The following is a 21,500-nucleotide window of genomic DNA, read 5'->3' on the forward strand; positions in this document are numbered from 1 at the left end:
ACTAAATTTAATTTTAGTTTATGAAATAAAATTCAAATTGTACTGAAAGTATAAAGAGATCCAATTACCCTTTATTATATGTTATATACCCTTTATTATATATTATATACTTAAATATGGGATTTGGCATTTGGGGGATTTTTATATATATATATATATATATATAATTCATTATATATATTATTATATATTTATTATTTTAAATATTTGTATATATTTTTATATATACTATATATTATTTTATATATTATATATATTGCATACTTAAATATGGGATCTGGTGGATTTGATCTTTTTCTATACTATGAGGCTATTAGGAAAGGGATTCAGCAGAACAAAAAGAGCTAGTTTTACTGAGACATTAGAAAACAGTATTTTCCCTTCCTGGTATTCAGAAAATAAAATGGAATGTTTGTATTTTTCTCTAAAACACTGGGTTTTTATTAGGTGCTCTTTATCATGGGTTTTTCACTAAACATTAAGTGTATTTAATTTCATTAGTGTAATTCGAGCTGCTGCTAATAATGACTTTTCCATGTACTTCAAGAAAAAGAAGGTTTGTTTGGTGCCCTTTTTGCCACTTATAGTATGACAGATGCATCTTTCATACATCACATTTTGGGTAAAGCCAACAAAAATTATTATTTTTTTTTTCTGAGTTAATCAGTATGTGAAGGTTAGTTAATTTCTTTCTTTTTTTTTTTTTTTTCAGTAAAAGAATTCCATATTTTTATACCACTCTTACAGTACTGCTTTTAGAAGCAGCTGATGAGCCTCTTCAAGCTGACAGTTTGAACTGTCAAGAGATTTTTGAGTTTTCCAATTTCTTAGTCTTCATTAGTTTGTGTCATGAGGGTGATTTATCATGGACTTTAATTTGCCTAATATAGATTTCTTTTCCCATTACAAATTCATGTGATAGCACTTGTAATAACAGCAGAAATTGACACTTTTAGTCATGCGTATGATGAAGACTGAGATAGGAAAAAACAAACAAACAAACAAAAAAGCCAACAAACACTAATCAATTTTCTTGATACTAAACATTTAAATATAAGCTGGAAATGGCCCAGCTTATACCTCTTTAACAAAGTTACCTTTGTTGTGCTGCAATTACTAAAGGGAATGAAACACAATAGAATGGTTGTTTTGACCAGAGAATATTGATTATTTGGTGGCCAGCCTTGGCAATATGCATTAAGTTGATCCTTGAAACATTGCATGTATTTGGTGTTTTCTGGAGAATGCATGCTGTGTTCAAACTACTTTTTTCTGGATAGCATTGAAGTAATCACAGATTTATTAGTAAGTTACAAGATAAAAAAAATACCAAAGCTTTAAAAATTTTCTTTCTCATTTAATATCAATAGAGCATGACAGCATGTGGAAGAAGATCCAAAATATTTGTATTGATACTACTTCCAGGAATGTTCCTGTGCTTAAACTGATGTAAAAGTAAATGAGTCTAAATTTTAGAGAGAGGATGATAAATACCCTTAACACTTGTTTTCATATGAATTTTCATAAAAATGTTTCCTCTTAAGAGCAGAAGAAATTGAGAATTTCACAATGAAACAAGCATTAACAGCTACACTCATATCTTTAGGAGCTGGAAATAGAGCATGAGTGAGAGATTCGTGGGTAGTTTCAGACTGACTGAAAAAGTATCCTGATGCCAGTATTAGCACTGTATTTTGGGTTCTGTTTACAGAATTCATTATCTTTTTCTTCCCAGGCTTTGGAAGACCAAGTATGGAACCTGCTGCATGAGGCAGACAAGGCTGCAGAGGAGAACAAAGACAAGAGTCAGGTGTATGATGCCATGGCAGAGACACTCGGAGATGCATGGGATGCTCTCATCATTATGTTAGAGAAGCGACAGGCACTTCTGGAACTTACTTCAGTGTTCTTTGAAAATGCTCTGGAGGTTTGTTTTTAAATCAAATGTCTCTTAACTGGAAACGTTTCATGTCTTACAGAAACTCTTTCCATTGTATTTTTACTCTGTTATACATGTTAATGTTAATTATACATGTTAATACATGTTAATGAACAATGTTATACATGTTAATGTTTTATGTTAAATTAACATGTTAACGGTTTATTGCATTCCTAAGGGTTGAAGTGATCAAGAGATTATTATTTTCTTAATGTATCCTTTCTTTTCCTCCTACTCTGTAGTTCAGGATGAAATGGAACAAAAATCTTAAAAAAAAAAAAAAAAAAAAAAAAAAAAAAAAGATCTTCTTAGTCATGATTTCTCCAAGATTTGTACTTGACAGAAAAGTAACAGTGAAAAATGGAACTGGAGCAAAACCTAAAATGCATAATTCAGTGACTGTGGACATTCTCCAGAGTTTGTTTCATTCATTGTGATTCAAATTATTTGGCACTGGAAGAGCTGAATTCTCAGATGTCTTCACTAACGATTATTGATGATTGGCCACAGAAGGTTTTACACTATAATATACATACAGTTATTGTAATTATGCTTGCAAACTGAACAGTAGTCTAACTTGCCAGTCCTTTACTCAAGACTTCCATGTCCTTTGCTCAAGACTTCCATTTGCATAAATACACAAAAAGGTATTTGTGTGAGTCCAGAAGACAGATTTCAGAATGTTGTTCTTTCCCCTGCTTATTAATTTCTCTGTGTCTCTCACCCTTGTCAAAGTGGTGATAATTTCTGTAGCTCCCTGCCTTCAATTTTCCTATCATCTCTGGAACTTACAATAATTGTTTAATAATTTAACTTGATAAATTTCCTTCTACAATGGCTAAGGTTTACATATAAATTACCAAAGCAACCATTCAAATGCTAACTGTCCCAAGAGCTCCAAATGAAGGATCTGTAAGATCAACAGACTACTACTAATTGTTGTGTCCTGGCCGTGTGTATTATATGAAGAAATGAGTACAAAGTTGGTAAATAAATTCTGATATGATTTTATCATATTGATATGATTCTGATCATATTCCATATGATAAATTCTGTACCACAAAATGTTGACCTAGTGCAAATTAAATCCTTTAAGGGGTAGTTGAATTGTTCAAGCAACAGGCTTATATCATTAAAGCACAGGGCAGCAGCTGAATCGTAGCACAAATCATATCTGTTATGTACAGATGGAAATTAAATAATAAACAACAAAACACAATATTTATTTAAATAGGAATAACTGAAACTTCTTAGGGAAAGTCTTTTCTTTATATGACAACCAGTGATTATGGAAATCTTTGTTTTATTGTGATAGAACACAAACATTACCTCACGAATTCTCTTTAACGAAAATCAGAAATCAAATCCCAAATGTTGATAAATAATACGTTTCTTTTAGAGCAAAAGGGAAGGAAATCTGGAAAAATAGAAAAGGGAGAATAAGCAGACAGGTGTTCATCTTCCTTAATTTCATCATAGGTTTCAACATCTTTTATTACAGTGAAATGCAAATATGAACTCTATTGGTTTCTTCATTCTTGAAATGAAGCAATAGAATTATAAAGGTTAACTAAGATACATTATATGTGCCTAGGCTCTGAGGTACTCATACTTGGAGTTGTGCCTACACACTTTGAGTTGTGCCTACAAAGGTGCAAGTTGAAGAATTTCAATCCTATTTTTAACAACCTTAGCAGATTACCAGACCTGCTCCAAGAAACATAGCATGTTAAAATATGTAAAATATGAAACCTATGGCAGAATGATTTGTAAGGAGTAACCTAACTTTAGGCTTCATTACAGAGATGCTGCTTCCCAATACAGGCAATTAATATGTTTACCATAATATAGCTTAAATTTTCTACTTATTACTACCTTAAAAATATTGCTTTGAAGATTGTATCTGTCTGATGTTTCCCTCAAATGTTTCTTTCCATCAACATATTAACGTGGGAAATAATTTCTGGGTAACATGGGAAATAATTTCTGGGAAGGAGATCTAAGTTAAATGTTTAATTCCTGTTAAATGAGATTTTACTGAAAGTTTTAAAATTATCAGATATTTCCGTTAAGACTATCTTTGCAGTGTGTTTGAAGTCTATATTGAAAAGATGATTGACATCAACAAACTGTAGTTTCAGAGTGTTACAACTGAATTTTGGGTCCTCTTAGTCAATGCAAACCTCAAAAGAAGATGCACTGAAAAACTGTATCTATCAGTCATTAAGAATGCTTTTTTTCAAGAACTTACAAATTCTAATGATTTTGCCCTATAATACGGAAATGAGGATTGAGTTCTGTAAAATACAGTTATATTGCATTTCCTCCCACCCTTTGTTTTCCTAATGCAGTTTGCTGTTAAAATTGACCAAGTTGAAGATTTCTTAAAAAATGCTCAAGAATTTGACAATATTGACACTTTGAAAGAACTCCTTCTGCAACAAGAGCAACACACAAAAGGTACAAACAATATTCTGCTCCTGGCGGTGTGAGTGTGTGCTGACTCCTTGGATAGTTTTTGTTTTCCCCTGAGTAATTTTTTGAAAAATATCTCAGAACAAATACGATATTTTTTTCTAATATGCTGTTGAAAGAATTTAACTCTCTAGCAGTTTTTTCTTGTGTTAAATGAAAATGTATTATGCTTGTGTATGTTAATAGGTATGCCATTTTAAAAATATTTGAGTAACATTTGAAAAATGGTATTAGATTTACAAATTATTATTTTTTCCTTGTGAAATTCTTTTCTTACAGAGCTCTTGGAAAAGTCGCTTACACTTCTAAACAAAAGCCAAGAACTAACTGAATTTATAGAAGGATTCAAATGTGAAGGGCCAAATGCAAATCCTGAGCTAATTCAGGGAGCCCATAGCAGCTGCTTGAAAATTGACAGTCTCCTTGAACTGCTACAAGACAGGCGGCGGCAACTGGACAGATTTCTTAAACATCAGCGTCAAGGACTGGAGCAGGTTCTGCAAATTTTTTTGTGGCATCAACAAGAGAACAAGGTAAGACATAATAGTAAGGAAAGCCACAGTTTAAAAAAAAATAAATAAATAAAATAAAATAAAACAATAAAAAAATCAAGGACTGTTTCACAGTAAACTATTGTAGAAAAGGAGCTTAAGTATATTTATTAGGGTAACATCCCTGGCTCTTTTTTTTTTTTTTTTTTTTTTTTTTTCTGTGAGATCCTAACTTGAATATTTGACTTTATATATAACATCCTCATAATTTATTTTAATATGTTTAATGCCTTCAAAGCAATATTTACATAGTGTAAGTTTCTTCTGTATTATTTCTGAAAAATATATCCTTCTCTAAATTATCAAATGTGGTGCTTCAAACCAAACCAGATTCCCTTCAAATCAGATTCCCAGAACACTCTCTAACTAAATGAGCTATAACAGCAACTGATAATAGCAATGATAGCTGCAGAAGGCTGTTTTTGGACCAGTCAGTTAAAGAGAAGATATAGCGTAGTTAGCAAATTCATGTGACTAAAAGTCTGACTGATTATTGTGTTCTTGGAGTCAAATCAGAAGTCTTTTCTGTATTGTTCTGTATTGTAAGGTTTCTGTATAGTTTAAAGGTTTTACATGCCTGCAATCTCTTTTTCTTCTTTCTCCCAGCTTAGCTCCCATCTCTTATTGAATCTCTCAAATACATCTTGCTTTTGTACCTTCCTTTCAAAGCCTAGGTATATCTGAATCTTACTCTTTCTTTTCCTCTCTCCAGTCCTACTGCCCTTTTCCTTTTCACTCTTCATCTCCCAGTGTTCAGATCAGATAACTTTTCTCTGTTTGTGGTGTGCATTATTTGATGAACTTCTGCAACAGCAGACTCTTGTGTGTCATTTTTATGGAGAGACACCACAGACTTCACCAGAGAAAAGATACAGGGAGAGTCCTGCTCTGCCGCCATGTCTTTGGATAGAAAGCGTGCTCTGAGAAGGGGGAACATATGCAAATTTAACTGCCGAAGTCTAATAAGATTAAAGCTGAGTTATTTTAAGTGTTTTGTTAATAGGTTAAAATTTTGTATGGACCACAAACAGTACAGTTCTGATTGTAATGCCTCTGTATTCATTCCTTGCCTCCAAAATAGTTCCCCATTCTATCAGTGGAAAATGCCAATCTATGAACCATAATTCATTCTGTAGGCACCTGCTCTGCATGTGAGGTTGCTTAAACTGAGAAGCACCTTACTCAACAAAAAAAACTATTTGCAGTTTTGCATAGAGACAACATAATTGTTAAGGTACGCAAGCAAACTGACAGCCTTATTTCTGGAGCACTCAATAGCAGTAGCTGCAAGAAACAGAGCAAGAATTATTTAATGATTAGATAGAACAGATAAAAATAGTGTGGTCTCTATGCAAATGCCCTAATCTCAATATCTAATTATAAAATAGCTGAAAAAAAAGCCCTTAATATTATATGCTTACATGGAAATAATGAAAAATGAATGACAGGCTTTATCAATTTCTTCACAAATCATTAAAAAAATATCTAGTGCCTGCTTAGAGATGCATATTGCTGTTACTGTTTTTCACGGCACTTTTTTTTTTTTCCAGTATTACCACATAGCTATCGCATAAAAGAAAGATCTTAAGTTTAGTGAATTCTAATAAATTTAAAACAGCAAGAATTGAACTGTCAGTATCAGTCTAACTCAGTAGATTGGAACTGTGTTGTTTTTCATCTAGGATTAAAAAAAAATCCTTTGATTAAAAAGTATTAGATATAACTACAATTACTTCATAATCCCTGTGTTGTCACATAGTATTCAAATATAGAGGAACGCTCAAATGGAAGCATTTTTGCTATTGAAGAGTAAGAGAGAAATATGTGTTTGTGTTTTTTTTTTTTTTGACTCAAGCACACGTCTCAAAAACAATTCACATTACCTGAGATGGTAAAGGCCACACAACTTCATAAATTTTGCCAAAGATTTCTACCTGTCCTCATTGTGCAAGGGCTAAATACTTGGGAGTAACCAAACAGCAGGCAGATAACCAGATAGGTATTTGGGAGCAACCAGACTGACCCTAATTTAAGGATAATTGAAAATGCTGTGCAGTGAGTTATGTGTGTATGCTTCCTTTTCCTTTCAGGTAGGTGCTTGTATCACAAAGAGTAAGAATAAAAACAGTTATGTACTGGCAAGTTTTCTGGTTATCTGGAAAGAGGGGCTAGTATTTAACTACCTGTTAGCTCACACCTGCATCCAGTTTGAAGCTGGTATACACAAGGAGTGACAAATTGAAATAGTTTTTAGAATCATGCTTTTTAGAATATACTTGTGCTTAGCCATTCAATCATGATTCATTAACAATCAAGCCTGGTATAATGTCTGCATCATTTACAAGTAATATATTCATATTTAAATACAAACACTGGAAAATTAACTTTTAGAGACTTTATGTAAAATGTCTCCCTCTGGTCTCTAAGACATTATGCATATATTTCTGTGCTGACAAATTCAATTCTCAAAGCCTCTCAGCAGATCTGAAATCTAATATTTTAGTCTCTGTACAGGACTGAACTCCGACTGATGTCAAATGTTGCTACATATGTAAGAAGAGCATATTGAACTCCCACTGATGTTAATGAGAGTTCAGGGGATACAGAGGAAGTGGTGTACTGGAGATGAGCTATGCTGTGCAGGATACGAGTGGGTTTTTGCTCCTCTGTTTTGCTATGCACAATTACTAATGCAGATGGTTTTTCGTTGTTGTTGTTGTTTGTTTGTTTGTTTGTTTTCTTTAAAAAAAGCTGTAAAGTTTAAGTTTAAAGTTTAAAAATGCAGCACCTTCCTTTGATCTCTAATTGGAATGTGATGATAAGATGATTGCAACATGTTTCTTTATCAGTATTTTCATATGTGTAAGTGTACTTATTATACCTTTAGAGAAGGGTGTCTAACCTTTCTTTTTGGAAGTGTCAGCATACTATTTTCTGATAATCTCATTAATGAAAATCAAAGGCAGATTACACTATTTTGTGCATAATTAATTATCTTTGGAAGTAGATTTATGAATGTATTTTTTTTTCTTTCAGTCATGCATATATGAGACAGTTAAAATTATTTCTGGTCCTTGGTAGCATCAAGGGCAGACATAAGAGCTGAGTAAAATTCAGAGTACAGTTTAGTACACCCGTATTGACTGTCCAGACAGATATATAGGAAACAAACTATCTTGGTGTAAGTCACAACTTCTTTTTTATTTTCTTTTCATTAAATGCAGTTTGACTAAAAAAAGAAAAAAAAAAAAAAAAAAAGTAAGGTATCTTTATCTTGGTGAATTATTCAGGGTATTCTTCCCTTTTAATCTTTGCATAATAAATAGGTTTATGATCTTGACTACAAGTATTTATATATGTCAGGATATAGAAAGGTTCTGCCGTTTCTTTACTTGAAACCAAATTTCCATTATGAAAAATTGATATTTGCATTCTAACATCTAGTAAATATGATCTGGAAATACATACGTGAACGTGCACATACATGAGAAGAAATCTGCAGCAGTATTTAATGCACCAACACTGCTGTAGAGAATCATCTAAACATGGCCTACATCTGCTGGCGGTGTGCTCTTTGCTGATTTTTTCTGATAGCTGTGCCCAGCATTGTGGTGCTTCAATAGCTAGAATGAAAGCATCAAGTTTAGCTTGGACAATTTGGAGGCAAATATAACCATTGTCTTTTAATGTTTAGAACTATTTGAATCATTAAGATGTTGTATGAAGTTCATCTGTGAACTTTAGAGTTCACATATGATTCCAGCACATTCTGCAAAAGCCTTTTTTCATAAATATCAAAAATTACATTTTACAATGAGTGCTGTCATGTAGACCTGAATATAGTTACGTTATTCCAAATTCTATAGTCAATTCAAATTAAGGCTACTTCTCTGCTAGCTGCTAGTGGTGAAATCATGGCACCAGTGAATTTAGCTGTAGTTTTTCCATTGCCTTTGTTATGGTCAAGACTTCTCCCCTTTTGTATTTCCAAATGTCTGATCCCCAGTGCTGTTTTTTCTTAAAGTGGTAATTTAGTTCCTCTTACTATTTTTATATATGTGTGCCAACTTCATATGGTTCCTAGACTTTCATTCTACAAAGAACCAAAAAAAACCAACACCTTTAAACAAAATGAATTTCTGACATCCTACCAAATGAATCCCCTTGTTGGTGAGACATAATCTTTCCAGAGAATATAGGCATTCCTAATAAAGTATCATGCACCTACATGGGTTATTTGGTCTTAATATTTCACAGTTGCAAACATTCCCTTCAAAACTGAAATTATTACTCTTATGAGTTAATATTCTAAGTATTTTCTGCATTTGGGAATATTGTCTAAACAGAAAGTCCTTTAAAAAAAAAAAGGACAAAGAAAAAGCACACAATGGTTCTGTGTACACAAATAAGAAACTTCACAAATGAGAAGGACTGCTGCAATATATATGGACTTGAAATGCTTTTCTTGACTGGTATACATCACATTTAGTAGTGGTGGGTGGGTGGTTGGTTGGTTGTTTTTTGGTGTTGTTTCCTCATCCTCCTCAAATTTGGCGTTACAAGTTCTTGGATGCTGCAGTAGTGATATTTCCTCCCTGCCAATCTCCTCACATTACATTTTATTACTTCTCTTCTTTGTAAGTCTGTACTTGATAATTTTAAATTGAAGTGCTGCATTTTTCTTTTAAAATGTCTGTGGTTCATTTCTGCCCTAATTTGTTATGAAGTTAATATATGAAATTAAACAAGGATGTTTCACTAGCAATATTGTGAAGATGAATGCATTAAAGATTAGGGAAGGGTTTAGGTAGTGTAGTTCTGAAGAGAGGGACTTAAATGTCCCCTGGATCTGTACTGTATTGCACATTGTATTGACAATGTCTTCAGATCCTGATGAGAAAAGTATTATTTGAAACTCAGAGTAGTAACTCAAGCATCAGCCACTCAAATACACTAATAGATAAAAGCAATATGAAAACACAGATAAATTCATAGCTAGGGAAAATCACCTGTTGGTAGAGAAATGCACACAACTGGCACTGCAAGTAAAAAATACATTTAAAAAAAAAAAAAAGGTATTTAACAGTAGTCAATTAATTGTGAATATAGTAGAGAAATTAATTTGAGAATAGCTCATCCACAAGAAAACATGATGCTTGCAGTTCAGCATTACTATGTCAGAATATATTTTACAAGCTGCTCAAGTTCAAACTTCCTGAATTAAGGTGTCAGACTTAATTTATGTTGTGTATACATGTGTGCTTTAATACATACTGGAAGAAAGGGAGTGAAAAACAAAGTTTTTCCTGATGTGAATAATTTTTAGAAAGAAAAGTGTGTTACTTAATTTCCGTTCACTAGTGTATTATCAGTCTCACACAGTGTCTGACTGTACAAGAGCTTCAGCATGGCATGGGACAGTATATGTGTGTATAAGCTTTGAATTAACACGTGTAAGAATTCCCCTCCTTAAAATACCCCCAGTTTCACAAGTGTACTGAGTCTGGAAGCCAGTGGCTGCAGGGCAGCCACTGTGGGGAGAGCCTGGGGTGGCTCTGTGCCAGACACAGCCACTTTCAGCAAGTTCCAAGGGTGCCGTGGCAGAACTTGGCTGAGCTCTCCTTTAGTGAAGCTGTTGGTGCCTCAGTGAAAGCACAGTTGAGAAAGGAAAAAGGGCTGCACCAGCAGGGTGAAGAGTGAGGGTGGGGCAAAAACCTGTGAGGAACAGCCCTGTGAACACCAAGGTCAGTGAAGAAGGAGGAGGAGGAGAAGAAGGAGGTGGTCCCGCAGGTGTCTCAGAAGGACACCTGCAGCCCATGGAGAGAAGCAATCTAGGAGTAGCTACCCAAACTGTGGAGAAGGTGTGTCAATTGAGTAATCCCTGACAGAAGTGTAGCCACAGAGAGCCCATTTTGGAGCAGGGTATCCTGACAGGAACTGCAGCCCCTGGAGATCCCATGCTGGAGGAGGATAAAAGTGTGAGGAGGAAGCTGCAGCACAGAAAAGCTGTTATGTACGGACTGTAACGCCCTGGCCCCCCTGTGCTGCTTTGTGAGGGTAGAGATGTAGAAGAATTGAGACTGAAGGAGTGAGGTTGAGCCTGGAGAAATCCAAATCCACCATCTAAATCTGCAACTGGCAACAAATTAAATGAATTTTCCTGATGTTGAGTCTGTTTTGCCAGTGATGGTAACAGGTAAGTTGATACCTTTATTTCGATTGAAGAGCTTTTTTATCCTGTTTTCTCCCCCTGTTCTGTGAAAAATTGCTTCCAGAAAAAAAAAAAAAAAAAAAAAAAAGTCAGTAAATACACATCTGGAGGATATGCTCAAGAAATTGAAGGCTTAGCAGCAACATAAATTGTTTACCTTCCAGGCTCTGTTGAGTAATTTGATAATTTGCTCAGTTTTTTGTTTTTTATTTTTTAGATGTGTTGGAAGCATTTTCAGTTTTAAGGTTTTTTCACTCTTAGAATCCTTTCTATTTATTTAAAATAGCTTCTACATGAACAGGTAGGAAAAAAATCTGGAGCGTGCTTTAAAAATACGTAGTACCTGCAGTACAAAGTAATTCTGAGTATGCTATTAATTATTTAATTATGGTGGTGATTTTCCAGACTTTGAAAAGGTTGAAAGAAGTCTACTTGATACTACTATTTTAAAATACAAAGCTTCACTCAGGAATTCCTGCCATGTGCAGTTTACAATGAAAGTGAGAGGTACATAAAATTAATCAAGTAGAAATAAATGCAAGTCATTCTGTGCAGTTTACAACAGTTTGACTAATGAAAGTGACATATAGACATTTGCTAAAGTCCACATCTGTGAGATGTAGGATTTTTTTCATTTTGAAAGCTATTAAAGCTGTCCTGTTATATATATATTCCAGTATGTGTTTATTTTGATCACAATCCTTTTATTCTGTATTTATTAACTAATAGTACTAATATAGTACTAATATTAGTACTAATATTAGTACTAATGCAAACATTTGAATAAAAGTATCAACATTAGGAATGAAAAATTAAAAGAATGAAAATTAGGGCTGCTTTTTTAGATGAAACCATCTTGTACATATTCAAAGAATGGACAGGCATTTTTCAAGTTTTCATCGACTGAGAATTCTTCATATTATTTATGTAGGTAACATCTTGGTACAAGAAGAACATCAGAGATTATGTACACAAGCAAAACCTAGGCTCGTCTTTATTGGAAAATGAAGAATTACTTCAAGAGCATAAAGAAATGGAAGTCAAAGTGAAAGTAAGAAATATGATAACTGAATAGTGAAGTAACTTTAAAAATAAATAGCAAAATATGAACTTATGAGTTTAATATATGAGTTTAATACACTCGGTATGTGTATGTGTGGTATATATTTGTCTGAATTAGTGTGTTTTTGTTTTTTTTTTTCATTTTACTTCTTTTAACAAAAACTTTCATGTTTGACGGTATTTTTCATGTTTAAAGCTTTAAAAGCTATTTACAAGGCAAAGGAAAAGTAATCCTTTATGCTGTTTAATTTGTTTTTCAATGTAGTGGCAATTTTCTAGATTGGTAGTTTATGTATTAAACAACATTGCAAATACTAAAGAAAAACAATTTAATAAAATGTATCAAAATTAAAATTTTGATAGAACATAAAAAGCCTGCCACTACTACCATAATCCATTCTTACTGAACTGCATATGTGATTGAAACAGGTGCATATCAATTTATTTATTAGGTGCAAAAGTAACTGCAATTTTATTTTCAGTGTGAATAGCAGTTTTCTAGAGAATAAATCTTTTACCATGGCTCATAAAAGCAAGATGGTATCTAAGAAAATGTTGATATCAAAAAAATATTTGTTTAATGTAAATTGCATATAATTTAGAACATTTCTTTAGGTGCTCAATTGTGTTCTCATCAGGTAGGTGCTGTTGCTGGGTCAAGATAAATCATCATGATATCATTTCTAACAGTTGTGTTTGGAGAACTCATGTGACCACACAGCCTGTTTTCATCCAAAGACTATTCCTATAGGAACAAATACAGCATGTCAGAAAACAGATTTTCTTAATTTAGAGAAGTTTGTGTTTGAAAAACTAAATTCTGCTGTAATGCTTGCACAAGCAAAGCAGGAGAAAAAATAAAAAGCACACAAAAAATTACATAAGTATGGTACGATTCCATGTTGTTTGGAAAATCTAGGAGCAGAAACTAAAAGTTTCTTTATAAAACTATTAAGATAATGAACTGAATTAGTGCTTTAAAATTCCTCTTCTACAATTTTACTGCGTAATTTTATTACCTCTGATTCTTCAACATCTTGTCAAGGTAAAAGCAGACAACTTTTGCTGTATATATATTGAAAGCAATCTCTTAAGTAATAGCAAAAACACAATATCAGATTTTTCTGGTAACACAAAAACTACAGTTAGAATTGCCCTCCCTTCAGGAATCCCTTTAGCATCTTATATGCTAATTAAGAAGTAAATTGTTAATATTCTACATTAATTTCTGAGTGAAATGTAGTTTCCAGAAGCCTTCAGAAGTTTTATTAGATCAAACAGCTAACTGTTTTATCAGTTCATGCGAGCAAATATGAAAACAGTTGTGAAGAACTTCTCAGTTTATTTGCAGGCATAACTCTGAGGAGGACCTTACACAATACTTGGCCAATTAATTAATTACATGCTTTCTGTGGCTTGGTGATTGCTTAGAGCATAGCTGATGTCTGTTGTAATTTATGGCTAATTCCCTGATTCCATAAACTGTGAATGTTTCCAAAAAGCAATTAGTAGCTTTAAAATATTTTATTTACCCCACTGCAATAATGTTGATTAGTGTCTTTCCCATACTGTCTGAATGGCCACTACGATTTCTAATAACATTCTATCAGAAATAATAAGGACTGATAAAATAAATTTTCAGATTTCTGTATTAGGTCTTACAGTGGTATAAATGCATCTTTTCAAGTAACATTTCATATGTATACTGTAGTTTTGAGAGTGTGGTGAAAAGTTGCTGTCATATAGACAAGTGTTAAGTGTTCCCATAGGGAGTAAGATAATGGAAAGAATTGAAACTCTGTTGTGAACAGTTTAAAACAGAAAATACGCTTTCGTTTACTTGCATGTATTTTTGCATTAAGATTGTCAGGGCACATGATTTGTTTAAATTGCTCAGAGGCAAGACTAGAAAGGATTTAGACCTTTATTTGTGTGACTGGGCTGACAGAAGATAGGAGAATGGTTTATTACATTCTTAAGTTGGTATCTTCTCTTTACCTTGTTGAGAGGTGAAACCATTGAACATTAGCGCTATCTTGTGCAATAATCAAGAGCAAAAACAATGATTCATAAAAGGAGGAAAAACAAAACAATACAATGCCACCCTCACAAACATTAAATGGGCCCCCAATACACTCCCACACCAAGTAAGATTTGAGAATAGAGGAGAGACAGATTGAAGGAAGAGTGATTCTAGTTCTTTCTGAGTTCATGCCTGGAATTCATATTTAAGTGGGACTATGCTGGCACTAATTAACAACTTTCTGTCACAGCTCTGTGGGTTGCTTGACATGGTAGGAAAGAACCACTAGAAGTGCTTTGTGGCCAAATAGCTTTAGAGATAAAGGAGTAAAGAGTGCTAGAATCAGTCCCCCTTTTAATAAAGATTATTTGGAGAGCACTTCTTTCCTGTATCTGCATGGTTATTGAGTCTGTCATAGCCATCATAGGTATTAACATGCTCTATCCTGAAACCAATGTTTCAGAATAGTTCTTAATGGCAAAATTCAGTATCGCCATCACTGTTATGAACTATGTTTTTTGACATTTCATCCATCAGTTATAACCCTCTTGAAAAATACCTGATCAATCAAATAACCTAAGAAGAGCGGAAGAGCTCTTTTTTTTTTTTTTTCCTCAGATGGACTACTGAAACAAAATGTTTAAAAGGCTTACTACTGTGAGGAAAAAAAGGGAATAGTGATATAAGCTAAGGAGACACATTGAATATAGGCACATATAGTGCTTTGCCGCCTCAGTAGGTCAGAGGAATTCACGCACGTTTCTTGTCAAAAAAAAAAAAAAAAAAAAAGTCAAAGTAATAGTAGCCTTTGTGTTCTTTACAGGGGAAATGAGTAACAAATATTTTAGCGCTGACAAGCAGACTGTTACAAATTTAACATGTTGGATGATGAAGTACAGAAAGAACAAAGATTTTTCTGCTGAGTTTGTATGTCCTTATTGACAGGAAGTATAGGCTTTTTATGTGTAGAAATCTTTCCTTGCAAATAGAAAGCTGGAAATACTAGAAATTCTCCAGCTATTTTATAGAAAGTTGAACTGGTTTTGAGTGGTGATGAAATAGCTTTTAGAGAGATCAAAATATTTTAAGAGTGTGAAAGGTTGTCATTTCCATACTTCTTTAAAAAAACAAACAAACAAAAAAAAACCACTATAAATTATTGCAATAAATTACGTTGTTTTATTTTGTTTTTAATATGTGTGTGAGAAAGGTTATGAAAGAAGTTTGGCTGAGTATTAAAGAGACAGTTTAACCTTTGCTTCAAGATTATTTGAAAACTGCTATTGGGTAATATATACCCAATGGATTTGTGAATGTTTTTACAGTGAAATCCTCTTGCAACTCTACAAGTTGAGTCAATTTCTTACAATTAGTCTTGCCTGCTGTAATGATGATTTACACATTGCAATACACTGAAACAATTCAGAACTTTTTTCTCTTTTTCTTTATCTGCTTCTAAGCTAACTCTAGAAAATTGCCCTTTTTGTTGCATTAAAATACGCCCTTTTCATTCTTGCATAAAATATTATTAATTATGATATGAATAGTATAAGAAATGAGGATGCACATATCCAACTGCACTTTCCTGGCCTTTTTTCAGTCTATTCATCCCAGTTAAAAGCTTCCAACTGTAATGTTTTCTAATTCTCATTATGTTTTAATGTAAACAAAGCTTTTTCTAATATGACCTCAGAATACATTTGGTACCACTCGTTCCAGTCACATGTGCTGGAATGTGGTGCTGATATTGTGGTGCTGATACAGCTGTATGTCAGGGGTCCAATTTAGCATGATTTGCTCATAACTAGGTCAATTAAAGTTGTGTGTATGGAGAGAGATCCTGTGCTATTTCCAACATAGACACTTAAGGTAAACAGGAATAAAAATAGCACATTAGACTATAATTAACCTCAAAAGCCTTATTCTTGCTCAACATTACTTAGAGCAGAGAGACAAAGAATTTTGTGAAAGGGGAGTTGTGCATTAAGGAATAGTGTATGATTTCACTTGATTGGAAGTGCAGACTGAAAATTTTTGCATCCAGAATTCATAAGTGGTCATTATTTTTTGTTTCAAATTAATATTAAAAAAAAAAAAAAAAGGAGTTTGCTACAGCTGTTTGTCAGTAACAGACAAAATGAAAATATTTCAAAAATAACAATAATAATTTGCTTTCATTGTGTCCCCGATTAATCTCTCTTTATTTCTCTAGGAAAATAGAGGTGTTTGGTTCAGGTTCTTAAGGAATACTTATATAGATTTAGAGGGTTTTCTTGGAAAAAAGTGCAATTTCTTTGTGCACACCTTAGAGAGTTTGCATGGAAAAAATGCTCTCATATCTTTTAGATTTTTTCTGTCTGAGTTATCAGACATTTGATACAATTCTGTGGAAGGAAATGCTAAATGAATGTTTTAAAGTTTGTCTTATTTCAAAATACATTTAATTCATTACCAGAAAATGTGGAAAAAAGATGCTACCTAAGGCATGGGAAATTGCAGAATAGCAGATGCTCCTTTTGTTTTGAATAGCATGATAAGACACCAATTAAAAGTGCTGACAAACACAACAGGGTCAAAGTACATAATGCAACTGTTGCGGTAATTTATCATTTTCTCTATAAAAATGCAGCAAAATCAAATGACTAAAAACCAAAGCAGTAGTTGTAAGACAGGAAAAGGTGAAATTACTCTTAAAGTAAAACTCTTTTCCATTTGAGCTACCTAGTCTGATATGTCTATATGGTTAAGTCATAATCTAAAAAAGATAATGGGAATGAATACTGTAATAGTATTTACCATAGGTTTAGGAAAAAAATAAAAAGTTTGGTGCATGAAGGCTTAACCCCTAAATTTTAGGGATCTAGGGTCAGCACACTAGAAACACAAGTCAGTTCAGTGTGAGTAGTTAAAAATAGAAGTAGGAGTCAACATAAACAATCAGTTCTGATTAGATGCTTCCAACTGGTGCAATGTATACAAAGTGTGTGTAAACTTGTACTGATTCAACTGAATCCATTTTAAACCACCTTGGTTTTAAAGGACCTACCTCAATTAAGTGTCAGTAATGCTTTTGATTCTGTGGCTTGAATTCCAAATTATGGTCTTCCTTTCTAAATTACCTTTCCTTCTGTCTGTCACTGCCACTAGGAAGGTTCAAGATCAGGTAAGGCTTTGAATGGACTTGTATTTTGTCCATCAGGAAATCAGGGCAAATGTACAACTGATAGTTTCAGGGGTGATACCACAATTCACTGTAAAGGGTAGTCATCTGATTTAATTGATTACCAGACAGTTCTCAGCAAACATTGTCTTAATGGAAGCAGCCGTTACCCAGGCAATATTTTACTTTGTTCTTTGATGAACAGTTGGTTTTAAGGGGATGTTTGTCATTAAAGTTTTTTTTTGTTTGTTTTTATGTTGTCCAGGCCATCTTGCCTGTGAAACTTTGTAAAGGAATGTAGGATGCCACCACTGACAGCTGTTACAAAGAAGACATAATTTGCTGAGAATTCATCCTAAAAGAAATAGCTTCAAACAGTGATAAATTTCAGGCTTGTAAACAAAATGTATGTTTTCAAGTATTAATAAGATCTTTGTGTAGGTATATTGTTTTCCTCCTGGTAGTTGATTAAAACGGAATTTTTCCTATCAGGAATGGAACTCCACTGTGGAACAATTAGAGGCTGAAGCACTTAAGATTTTGCTTTCGGAGGACTATACAGAAAAAGAACATCTAAACCTCACAAATCAGAAAATCTGTCTGTTGCAAGAAGAAGTGTGCTGCCATATGGAAGAAAGGAAAGCCCTGCTACAAGAGGCCAATAACTTTTTTAATGCTGCTGGCAAGGTTGGTAAAAAGCCAAGCTTGTAATAATGTGATCATAACATTAGTGTACATTTGTGGGATGATAGGTGTGGGATTATGCAAACAGTTTTCTAAACAATTTTGAATAGAGAATTGCTAATCTGATTACCCTTTAATATGATCTCTTTTCTGAAACTTCTATCCAAAATGGCAGATGTATTTTTAAAAAGCATTAAAAATATATATATATTGAGAAGAACACTCAGTTTCCCAAAAAAGTATTTGGGAAACATAGTTTGGGAAAATCTGAATTTAAAGGTCATTGTCTCTGCTATGATATCGTTAAGCTGTATGAAGAGACAGAAGCTGTTCAATAATACTCTAACTATTACAGGCTAGTTTGGATATCAGAAATGGTATATATTTACTTGCAGTGGTCTCCACAGGGGCTAATGTATAATCAGACATGAGGAAAATCAAGAACAATATACAATTCCTCATATAGGGCATACCATACAGTACATGCTCTATACATATAAAGGGTATTTTGAGCAAGTTTGCTGATGACACCAAACTTGGAGGAGTTGTGGACTCAAATGAGGGCGTAAAGGCCTTGCAGAGGGATCTGGACAGGTTGGAGAGCTGGGCGATCACCAACCGCATGAAGTTCAATAAGAGCAAGTGCCGGGTCCTGCACCTGGGACGGGGAAACCCTGGCTGCATGTACAGACTGGGCGATGAGACGCTGGAGAGCAGCCTAGAAGAGAGGGATCTGGGGGTCGTGGTAGACAGCAAGTTGAATATGAGCCAGCAGTGTGCCCTGGCAGCCAGGAGGGCCAATCGTATCCTGGGGTGCATCAAGCACGGCATCGCTAGTAGGTCAAGGGAGGTGATTGTCCCGCTCTACTCTGCGCTGGTGCGGCCTCACCTCGAGTACTGTGTGCAGTTCTGGGCACCACAGTATAAAAAGGACATGAAACTGTTGGAAAGTGTCCAGAGGAGGGCTACGAAGATGGTGAAAGGCCTTGAGGGGAAGACGTACGAGGAACGGCTGAGGTCACTGGGCCTGTTCAGCCTGGAGAAGAGGAGGCTGAGGGGAGACCTCATCACAGTCTACAACTTCCTCGTAAGGGGGTGTCAAGAGGCAGGAGACCTTTTCTCCATTAACACTAGTGACAGGACCCGCGGGAACGGGGTTAAGCTGAGGCAGGGGAAATTTAGGCTGGACGTCAGGAGGGGGTTCTTCACAGAGAGGGTGGTTGCACACTGGAACAGGCTCCCCAGGGAAGTGGTCACTGCACCGAGCCTGTCTGAATTTAAGAAGAGATTGGACTGTGAACTTAGGCACATGGTCTGAACTGTTGGGTAGACCTGTGCGGTGTCAAAGAGTTGGACTTGATGATCCTTAAGGGTCCCTTCCAACTCAGGATATTCTATGATTCTATGATTCTATAACATAATAAAAAAGCAGTCAGTTAAGACACAGAACTCCCATAATCACAGTGCTAATGATGAGACAAGGCCCACACTTGGGGTCCTTGCTTGACGCTGAGGTCAGCAAGATAATGTGTAGGTAGTAATTTCCATCAAAGATGTCCTCATCTGCAGACAGTGATTCAGGTTTGTAGTGGTTTTACTCAGGTGGGCAGCCAAGCTCCACCACAGCCGCTCTCTCACCCCCCCCCCCACTGACCAGTTGCTCTTTGTATAAGGAAAATGGTTGTAATCCAGTTTCTAGTGGATGTGTGCTTATACAATAAAAATCAAAATTCTCTTTAAATGCTAGTTTGACACTAGCTTGTACTGTCGTCTAGAAACTCATCAGAGGTGAAAATAAAGTTGAATAAGACAATTTTTCCCCTTTCAAGTACTACTTGAGAAGTCTTGATAACTTCCAGTTTTACCCCAAACTGTTAGAACACCAGTGGTGTTCTAGCATTTAAAATGCTGGGGAGGGGAGGATGGTGCAACATGTCTGCCAAATATACGACAAAACTATTTTCTAGTATTAATATGCAACAATTTGTTAAATGAACTCTGATTTAGAGTAGAAGGATTAAGCAAGGAACCCTCTATCAGATTGGTGACCTCTCTTTTTAAAAACAGTTTGTTGATTTTGTTGCCTTGATTTGGGGCATTAAGCCTTTGAGACATGAGGTGTTTAGCCAGCAGTGCTGGACCAAGTGCATATTACACTGAAGTTACACGAAACAAGGACTTGTACCCTTTTTGGAGATACTAGGTGCTTAGAATCTGCTATCTGAAGATATCCCATAGTCCAATTGATTTTTTAAGTCCTTCAGAGTCTTGAAAATCTATTGCTACATTTGAAAATTTTCAACTGCAAAGCAGGACCTCAAAATTAATGACCAGACTTAAAATGTGAAAGCTCTTTATTTGTGTTTTACAATAAACCTGTTCTTCATGGGCACATACAGCAAGTAGTATTAGCTATGCAAATGTTTTTCCAAAACTTTTTAGTTAGAAAACTAGTTAGAAAAGTTCCTAATTCAAGGTGGCCAAACACCAAGTGGTCTTCTGTAATTTTTAAGGCATGTTCTTTGTGGATCACTTAATGAAACTTTATAAGCAGATAACTTCCAGGGATAGCTCCAACAAACTTGATATATCTATTATACATGCTGAAAAAAACAACCAACAGCTTGCACTGGTTTTTGTTTTGAGCAGCAGGTGGGGCTCTTACCATGTGTCTTTTAACCTATGATATATTCCTTCAGTATTTTTTTTATTAAACAACATGTAAACAACACTTAGTATTGAAATTATTTGTAGACCCTTGAAGTGACAAAGATCTTTTCTTCCAGTAAATGATCTTGATCTTTCTTGATCTCATTTACAATACAGAAACAGACAAGGTTAGGTGGAAACAGTGCAAAAACTGTCCTTGATAATGAATCCCCTTCTAATTTGAACAATGAGCTATATGAATTATAGGTCTGTTGCTTTGAGAGCAAAGGTAGCATCTTTTCATAATACAGGGCTGTGCTTTGTGAATGTACTTGATAAAGACAGGACTAGTTCTTGTGTCTGCTCAGTATGCTGCTGTTCCTGTTAAGTGTAAGAGTGAATAAAACAGGATCTGCTACTCCTGTGGTGCACTGAAACTGAATCACTATAGTTCAGAAAAGACACATTTTCTATTTATTCTGAGGGCACATCTGAACCTTTGGACTATTTACATCTAATGAACAAATGAACAAAGTAGATTATTAGTTGTTTTGATGCTACTTTTCAGGTCTCTGGAAAGCATAATACTTGCATTGTGTTTATGTTCATAATTTCAGGTGTGCATTTGACCATTTCTATTTTTATTGAAATTACTATTTACTAACTTTACTAATGGAGTATTTAAATGTTGCCTTCATTCAGCATTAAAAGGCAGGAGTTGTCACTTCTGTTGTTTGAACGAGAAC

At 34.6% G+C, this 21,500-nt stretch overlaps 1 protein-coding gene across 1 annotated transcript in view; it reads left to right on the plus strand.

Moving 5' to 3' along the window:
• Positions 1-21,500, plus strand: part of CCDC141 (coiled-coil domain containing 141) — an 82,197-nt gene that overhangs the window by 11,745 nt on the left and 48,952 nt on the right. The window contains 5 exon segments of the mRNA XM_084523712.1: positions 1,736-1,927; positions 4,291-4,399; positions 4,694-4,947; positions 12,108-12,227; positions 17,914-18,108. Of these exon segments, the coding sequence (XP_084379838.1) occupies positions 1,736-1,927; positions 4,291-4,399; positions 4,694-4,947; positions 12,108-12,227; positions 17,914-18,108 (870 nt within the window).

This window comes from Aythya ferina (genome assembly GCF_964211825.1).
Source record: "Aythya ferina genome assembly, chromosome: 6".
Taxonomy (NCBI): Eukaryota; Metazoa; Chordata; class Aves; order Anseriformes; family Anatidae; genus Aythya; species Aythya ferina.